At 44.6% G+C, this 9865-nt stretch overlaps 1 protein-coding gene across 3 annotated transcripts in view; it reads right to left on the bottom strand.

Moving 5' to 3' along the window:
- LOC147029242 (tensin-3-like) overlaps positions 1 to 9865 on the bottom strand; it is a 294302-nt gene that overhangs the window by 230431 nt on the left and 54006 nt on the right. For all 3 annotated transcript variants that reach the window (XM_085880149.1, XM_085880151.1, XM_085880150.1), the window contains exon 2: positions 6609 to 6723. In XM_085880149.1, the coding sequence (XP_085736275.1) occupies positions 6609 to 6723 (115 nt within the window). The remainder of the gene's footprint in view (positions 1 to 6608; positions 6724 to 9865) is intronic.

Genomic DNA, 9865 nt, shown 5'->3' with positions numbered 1-9865 from the left:
ATGGCCATAAATTGCTGCTGAGGGATTCTGGGAAAGTTCAGATTGATATGCAACAGGTCACCATTTCATCTCCACTCCAATGGGACATTGGACAAATATACCAGGACAATTACCTCCCAGGTTTAGAAACTATACAAATAACACAGAACAAGGACAGTACAAGTGTAGCATTGTGAAATAATCACCGCTTTTCTATATGTATACATGACCCCACTCACACTCCTCCAGCCGATAAAGCAACCCAAGCAGTCCTACACATGGTAAGCGCTATGCTGTTTCAAACCCTTCCCAGAGTTCCTCAACAACTATAAAGACGTTCACACATCGGACACACATGAGAACCCAAATACTACACACCATGTCAGCGACCGGACCGGTTTCATCACTTTTGGCGAATCATCAGCGATAGCACAGACAGCAATGCATACCAATGAGGCTCCCAAGTATGTACCACGTGCAAATGTCAAAAGCAGTCAATACATGAATAATAATAAAGAAAGACCCACCCACATCCCTCACCTGTTAATGGAGGGAATAGCCAATGAGCTTTCACCCAATCAACTAAACACAGGTGGCGAGGATTATATAAATAAATTAACACCTCCCATGCTCCTCAGGCAGAAACTGCTGCGTAAAGCAGCCAAGAACGTCTATGATGACGTTCCCAGACCCAGATGAAGGTTCCCAGACCGATCAAACCCTTCCCAGAATTCCTCCACAACTATAAAGACATTCACAAATAGTACACACGTGAGAATCCCAATGCAACACACCTCCTCAGCTGTCGGACTGGATTCATCACATATTGGTGAATTATCAGCAACAGCGCATACAGCACTTACCTTGTGTATGCCTTCTTGGTTGCTTTATGCAGCAGTTTTGGTTTGAGGAGCATGGGAGGTGTTAATTTATTTATATAATCCTAGCCACCTGGGTTTCGTTGATTAGGTGAAAGCACATTGGCGATTCCCTCCATTCACAGGTGAGAGATGTGGGTGGGTCTTTCTATATTATATAAACACACACACACACACACACACACACACACACACACACACACACACACACACACACACACACACACACACACACACACACACACACACACACACACACACCTACCTCACTGTTATGGTGAACATCGCTGCAGATTATGTCTCACACGGTAAAACCGCATAATCCGCAAAGAACAACTGTCCCTCTGCCACCCAGACGATTGTTCCTGCTAATGCAAACCATTCAACCAGAAGGCATGTGATGTGATCGGTGGATAAATCAAAACATGTGGAGTGTGACGAGTACTCAGCCGATACCCATTGGACGATGACAATGTTCAATGGAGATCGGGGGAGTGCTCGTCACGCTCCACATGTTTATTTATACACATATATATTGTTGCGGGCTGGGGGGTCGGGTGAGAAGACCACTAGGTGGGGGAAGATATGTTGGTTCCCACCAGACTCCCCAGAATTGTAGGCCGTCGCACACGGATAATTCCGTGATGCGGCGGGTCACTTAACTGACCGTGGATGCCAATAACTCAACCGCGTGACCTCGGGTCCTCCCGTCTGTGGGTTAATCGGGTTACCTAATTAATCACGTGATTTAATTACCAGGGAACACGTCCTCGGTATGCCTTGTCCAAACCGGATCACTCGACCGGATCGGATCGGATGCAGCCAAGCGACACTGCCAAGGACGTACAGATTAAAAGGAACGGATCGTTGGGAATAAAGTCCCGGCTAAAGTAGGATTTGGACCATGCTGGATCAATGGAAGAAAAGACAAAAACGAGCAGGGTACGGGCAGGGTCGTGGAGGTGTCGACAAGGTGAGGCGAGGTGGAGAAAGAGAAAGAGGCCAAGAGAGAAGGCAAGAGGGACTGCCCCGACCTTTTTAGGGCCCGCAGCTCGGGGGGAGGGGCCATGCCGAATCCAAACGTCATCACCCGAATTGGGTGCTCCGATTGGCCCCGACACCTCATGTGGCCCATCAGCTTTGGCCAGAAACCGCCTCACTTCGTTTCCGGCAAGGCCATCCCAAACAGTGGGAATATTCTGCTCCGACCCCACGAGATGACATGAATCGCCCACACCGAAATTGGCATGCGAATGGTCCTGCAAAAAACCCCGGGCCGCGCCCGGGCGACCGGTCAAGGATCCCGCATGCCCGCTCGGGCGTTCGACCAGCGTCGATCAACAAGCTCGCTCCGCGCGCGCCAACGTGGCCCACACTGTGCATTCCCCGGCTCGATCGCAGCTTCACTGGCCGTAGAGATGAGAAGATGTTCACCATCCGTGGAGAATCCACTGCTGCCAGCGAGGGCCGAAGGTACATCATCATGGATAAATCCCTGCACGTTTCACGAGCGGGGTACGTGTCTGCTTTTGAGCACATTCCATACAGTGCGCGTGGTTCGGCCATTACGCACGTGGCCAGCGCCAGCGTTCACACGACTCCGCTAGCGTGTGCGCGGGGCGAACACCAATATGTGTCGGATATTGATGTTGAAAAGGAACAAGCCGCTTCTATTCCGCACACTCGTATCTCGCCCAACATGGTGTGGAGTCGTCTTTATTGGCCTCCGTACGCGTTTCGTGCAGCGTGGGCGTCGTGCTGGCTGTGTTTCCCATGCCGTGAAAAACACCATTCGTGCAGCCTCTTTAGAGGTATTTATTCGCGTGTCTTTTGATTGCAACCGGCAATCCTCCCCAGACCATCGGAAGCTCGAGTCGACAACCTCGCACTGCCAAGAACACATGACTCGCCGCACACACAGGGTTTTGGGCTCGCCCGGAAACGAGGATCTCTGTGCAGCAGTTTCCTCACCGTGGCGCCACTCGCGCTCGCCTACATGAGGCCCCACCTTACAGCGAAGGTGCACGTGGCTGATTTACCTCAGGAATAATCAGACGAAAAGAAGAGTGGGGACGAAATGAAGAAGAAAATGATTTAAGCAACCCCAGCTATTAGATCATCGCAACGCACTCCCTTGTTGTTCTGCTAAACAAAAGGAAGGGGACTATCTACACGTATCTCCACTGCCTTGGGACACCTATCTATTGTATGCATGCGGTTCAGAGAACCGCAACAATACACACACACACACACACACACACACACACACACACACACACACACACACACACACACACACACACACACACACACACACACACGTTCAGTTTCGTTGAAAAAAATGTTTTTGAAATCTGCCCGTTAATCGTGCAATGTATTTTTGGTATTTGACCTTTTGACCTCACCCCAAGAGGTGGGGCTAAAACTGAAACTACTCTTGCACTTTCTCACCTTGTGGTGATCGTAATTACCAAGTTTGGTGAACTTCTGCCCAAACGTTTTGGAGGAGATCGCTTTACAGACAGACAAACAGACCTGATTAAAGTATTCTCCCATTGTTTTATTTTTTTTTTTTTTGGTGTGGCGGTGAGAAAACATTGGGCATTGTGTCTTGTCCTAACCTTTTGGAAGATTAATAATTATTACATTACAACAATTTCATTAAGCTCTACTGTCCTTAAGTGTACAGATTAAATGAATCAAATGTTTGCCAAACTCCCTTATTTATTTTACAAAAGCATGACATTAGATTATTTTGGATATTTTAATAATTTATACAAACCATATTGTATAGAATCTCAAAAAAAGAGCAGCATGTTGTGTGTGTGTGTGTGTGTGTGTGTGTGTGTGTGTGTGTGTGTGTGTGTGTGTGTGTGTGTGTGTGTGTGTGTGTGTGTGTGTGTGTGTGTGTGTGTGTGTGTGTGTGTGTGTGTGTGTGTGTGTGTGTGTGTGTGTGTGTGTGTGTGTTGTATGCACTCCTGAGCCGCTGGATGAAAGAGTTGAAACATGGTGGCTGTACAAACAGAACGTTTCAGGTGATTCGACCCCAATTATGCGCCACCTGTTGGGGTTATTATGTCATAATAAAAGGAACCAAATTCTGGGGGATCTAACCTGTCCGTAAGGATGAGTTCTTCACGAGTTGTTATAATTCAGTGATAGAAGAACAAACGACTTTGTTCTTTTGAATAGTACATCAGCTCTGTGTTTTGGCTCATTATTTCGCACTCGGATCCAATGTGCCATTACCTACATCCCACGGGAGACCACACTTATAACCTGACTTGGAGCATCGTGGCACCAGGCCCGAAATCAGTCCGACCTGCTATTGTGTTTTCTACATTTTGTTTGTTCTGTTCAATCCACATTTTATCAATCAGACATCTTCTGGTCAGCAACCGTTTTCTGCCACCGCTTGTCATCATCCGTGATAACCTGGCATTGGCAATGATTCGCCACCGGAGAACGTATGATAACAGAGTTGAGGAACGACTGGCACGACAATCGCGATCTGAAATCTTATATTCCAACCACACGGTGACTTCACTTGCATCACTCAAGATGGCAAGTGGAGACGCAGTGGAAATTGCAGCCTTGTTGCTGCAGAGCACAGTTTTGTTCATTTTTCAAAATCTCTTTGTAGACAGCGTCACAGTTGCTTGGACACAGCAAAGGATGGACGCCCACACATTGCAAGGTCCAATGAAGGGTATTCAATTCAGAAAACTCATTAAAGACACACTTCACACGATAATGTGACATTATCAGCACTGTGAGCATCACACATAATACAGATAGACTCGTGAACGTTGCACAACTCGGGTTTCTGAATCCTTAACTTGAAAGGGAAAATGCTTCTCCAGGGACTGATATGGAATGGCAGAGACCCCCATCCCCCCTTGTCGTGTTTCCTACAAAATCAAAGCTTTGTCCAGAGTGTCGTTCTTTCAATTAAAACATTGATTTTTTTTTATACTGGCCGATAGTTCAGGATTATTTATGGGCACATGATGACATGAGCATCACGTTCGGAAACTTTGATTATTCAATCTCTCTATCAGTTGCCATTAGGAAGTTGCAATGGTTTCAAGGTACAGGTTGAGCTGCTTTGTCATGACTTGAAACCAGGCTGATTTGATTGTTATGGTAAAACACCACAATAACAGACTCATAGACCGTCGTCAATGGTGTAACCTTCATGTTTTTTGATGTCCTTTTGAATTGAACGGCCTTTCGTTAATTTTCAGTCTGGCAGGCTCTCTGTACAGGCCAAAGGAAAGATGCACATTTAAAACTTAAGGCACCGCGAACTCGTAGAGCTACCTCGTAGGCTCAGGTCCCATATTGTGAGCTCCAAGTGGTCTCCACGTAGGACCTGCATGCAGGCATCAGACGTCCTGTGTTCGTGTCCTCCAAATGGGGAACGGGTGCCACATGGCTGCAATAAGCAAATGGTGAGATCCAATGCCGTTTTCATCATCGCCTTTCAGTCGGCTTCCGGATTCATTGTGAGTGGGTGCAGTTTTCCCAGCTTCGTGAAAACTTCTCCAAAAGTTAAGAACACTGGACCGGATCTGTTCTGTCGAACTGTTGTTGTTTGTTCCCTGTGTTGTCAATCTTATCGTGAATCCATGTACCTGCCTTCTTATACCGACGAGGTTGGTCCTGTTATGTCAATTTTGACATCACGCTTGCTTGGCCTTTGGCTAAACCAAATGTTTATCAGTTTCCAACCTGACACATTATCTCTCTTCTTTCCTTGGCTTTCTGGAGAAATCCGGTGTGTAGTGAGTGGAGAGTGTCAGCTCACAGCCAGGAATTCTTTCCTGTGTGTGTACAATCCACCAGCTCATATGTTCCCACCGCTCACCATGCCACCGCAGCTCGTGCCCCGTCATCCCCACTGTACTCCCTGCCACTCACGTCTTCTTGAACCAAAGACCAACTTTCCATGAAACCTTCCCTGTTCCACCTCTGCCCGTCTTGGCTCGTATGCCCATGTTCTTGTCAAAGTCCCCATCTCTCCAACTGGTGTGATGAAGCATTGCCAATGCTGCGGAATAAAGCTCTTCACACAGGCCAACTGCCAGGGACTGCGACATCCCCTCATGCAAAAGGATTGCGCTGCCATCTCCAGAGCATCTGATATCGATTCCACCTGGGAATACTTTCACAAAAGCAAACTTTCTCTCCTGCACAGGTTCCCAACTCACCTGTGGTTATCCGATTCATCATATCGGCCCTGGTACATTGAATCCTGCCGTGAGGCTGTTGCAGTCAAACAGCTTGTTTTCTTAATATAGAGGGCTAATCTGTCAGAGGACAACTTGAGGTCACTCTGTAAAGCTCACAAGTGTATGTCCTTGCTTCGTAAAACCAGACAATATGATCTTAAAGAGTGTGTGTGTGTGTGTGTGTGTGTGTGTGTGTGTGTGTGTGTGTGTGTGTGTGTGTGTGTGTGTGTGTGTGTGTGTGTGTGTGTGTGTGTGTGTGTGTTATATAAAGATTAATAAATAAAATATTGGGTGCCATCATCTAATTTTCTGATCTGGACTTCTGTCGAGTCATCAGACATCCACCAATATTATTCATCTTGCTCCAGACCTCTGGATTATTCAAATATTTCTTCCTCCATGTTTTGCATCAGCCGATGAGCTAAGGTAAAGCCTTTGTCTCTTGCAGTTATAATAGTTCAACAATTTCTTTGGAACGAGATTTTCTTGCAATGAGTCATGAAATTCGGAATCTTACCTCTGCACAGGCAGCCGCGTGGCGCCACCAATTGGCGACAAACGGCACAACGTCGTGGACGGTGAAAGGTTCGGCTCCTGAAGGCATGTGGGTTGATCCCATCGTTGATCTCACTCTGCAGGCACACACCAGCAACAAGGTCTCTTTTCCTTCCTGCTTCAAACTCATAAGAAAGTTCAAACTCACAGATACTCATTCGGCTCAATATCCGATGTACCTGAGGGTGTTCAAAATGTTCTCAATACAAGTTACAGTATTCACTTTCCTGAAGGAAGCGTCAACCTTTTACATTTCAAAAAAGATTCCAAGTTTAACCAGATTGGGTGACGTCATGGTGAGAGTGTCCGCACTGAGTTTGCTAGGTCGGTGGTTCAAACCCAAGCCAAGTCAGACCAAAGACTCCAAAAATGGTACGTGCTGCTTCCTTGCTTGATGCTCAGCATTAAGGATAGGGCAAGGACAAAGAAGCAGAGGTTGGCAACCATTTAACAAGGCTTCTACGAGCTTCATGGCCTCCTGTGTTGAAGCTCCTTGTAAGAGAAGTCATGCGACGTGAACATAATTACCGTTTGTCTTCCCCATTGTCTCGGGTCGCTCACCTGCATTTGATTTTTCATTTATTTATTTTCATTTATTTATATTTTCGTGAATGAACGTTTTACGACGATTCTGTGATTTTTTTCCCCCGGTGTGCCAGCTTCGACGTCCATTAAATATCAGTCAGTCAGTGGTTAGAAAGAGCTTTATATACATACATGTTTGTTAATGACAAGTAAGCACGTTATTCGACTACTCTATATCCATGAAAGCCTCTCGTATAAGGCTGATTACCGACACATGCACAAATCACGTTGATCCAATTAATACTTGACATCCCATACCTTGGTCCTCAGATGCACACAGGCTGGTTCTATGGAGGTCAACAGGCCCTTTGCCCATGCCAATGCTTGAGAAAAACAATGTGTCCCTGAACCAGCCATGGCTGGGACAGATTAATTTTCACTTCTCACGTCGATGCACTTGGAACACCAGGATAAAATTCCCTCAATTAAAGGTTTAATCCATTCGTCTTCTGCTGAGCTGACAACGAGCCTGTCTGCGGATGCCAATGTCCACAACTCACCAGTGCACAGAAACCACAAAAAAAAAAATCAAAAAAAAAAAAACAATAAAAGAATGGCACCAGGGAATCTTGGTGACCCATCCACCAAGAACACCTTGTTTCGGAAAACCCGATAGCATGAGTGTTAAAATCTCAAGGATTTCGAAACGCAAGCGGGGTTTCCTGCACCAACCTACATTCCTCCCTATACGTCTGTAGATACACACTCATGCTCAGCTCCAGACAGTCAACTTCACCCTCACTCCCCCCCCCCCACCCACCCACACCGACCTCCACCTTCCATCCAATCCCCATCCCCACAACACACCCTCCTCTATACTCGGTATCCCTTAAAGCTTTCCACGATTGCATTAGCTAATAACATGAGCCATGCACATAGAATTATCAATAAACTCCAGTATCTGCTTGTCCAATGTTTATCAAAATGTTACGAACAAGAACAGAAGCAGTCGTTAATGCAGACATATATATATATATATATATATATATATATATATATATATATATATATATATATATATATATATATATATATATATTCTACACACTCTGGCATATATTTATCGAAGCCTTTATCTTGGAACACTGCAGAAGAGCAGCAACATCCAGATTCGTTGTTGTATTTTTAATAATGCACAAAGTCAATAAATAGCATTCATACCATGCCAGGTGTTACAAGAGACAATGCATTGAAAGACTTGCGTTGAGATGGCGGCTGCAACGGGCCATGGTCATAATACCCAGGCCATTGTTGAACACGTGACAACACTGCACCCATTACGGAGATTAAAAGGGAGTACCCTGCTTCACACAAGGATGTTGTACACAAATCAAGTTCATCTGGAAAACGGATAACGCCAAATGATTAGCTGAACTTGGAAGTGTAGTCACCAAAGTAATACACCGGTGAGCATAAACACATCTATATTACTAAAACATATTCCTGTGCTAAGAGTATCTCCACCTGAAAACCAATAAAATCTGACATTCATCTGGTCTACATGTGATGTTTGTAAAAAAAATTGTGGATATTTCTCGATGCATCCTCAGGACAACTTTGGATGTACTGTACATTGAAATGACACCTGCAAAGGGAAACATTACCCATAATCCCTGACAGCAGGGACATGATGACATCTCAAATGTTATTGCCTTACGGTGAAGCGCATCACCTCTCTTAATCAGAGCATCTCAATTACTGCGAGGGCTCGCAGGATGGCCTTGAACTGTACACACTGGCCTCAGAGCTGTCAAGCCTGGAATCGATCCCAACACAACTGTGAATTGTCCACATCCAGGTGCTTCACAGGTAGGACCGTTGCCTCGGATGGACGTGAATATATATATATATATATATATATATTACACAGGGGCTGCAAAATTAGGTATACAGTTATGAATAAAAGTACAGTCCTTACTGTATACTTACTTTTGCAGCTATATATATATATATATATATATATATATATATATATATATATATATATATATATATATATATATATATATATATATATATATATATATATACATATCTATATATATATATATATTTCTGTAGATTGAGGGAGTGTCGTCACACTCTAGATGTTTTGATTTACCCGCTGATCACATCACGTGCCTTCTGGTTGAATGGTTTGCATTCACGGGAACAATCGTCTGGGTGGCAGACGGACAGTTGTTCTTTGTGGATTATGCAGTTTTACCATGTGAGACATAATTCGCAGCAATGCTCACCATAACAGTCAGGAGGTAGGTCTGATGTATAAACAAGGAATGTGGTCATCATTGGTTAGATATTTATCGGTACACTGTCCTGATGAGGGTGCAAAAAAAAATTAAAAAAAAGCCCGAAATCCAGATAGGCGGCTCCGTTTGATGTTGACAATGTAATCTTTGTTTGACAGAATTGCAGGGCACAAGCCTTTCAGTTGGATGTCACTTTAGTGTAGGACATTGTCCAATGGCGATCGGGGGAGTGCTCGTCACACTCCACATGTTTTGATGTATATACATATTATATATATATATATATATATACATATTATATATATATATATATATATATATATATATATATATATATATATATATATATACACAGTAGACTAGGTGTAAGTCAGCAGCGTGTGAC

This window comes from Eptatretus burgeri, chromosome 4 (assembly GCF_056783735.1).
Source record: "Eptatretus burgeri isolate ZD-2024b chromosome 4, Ebu_testis_v1, whole genome shotgun sequence".
Classification (NCBI taxonomy): Eukaryota; Metazoa; Chordata; class Myxini; order Myxiniformes; family Myxinidae; genus Eptatretus; species Eptatretus burgeri.
This window is presented reverse-complemented; position numbering and strand designations above follow the sequence as displayed.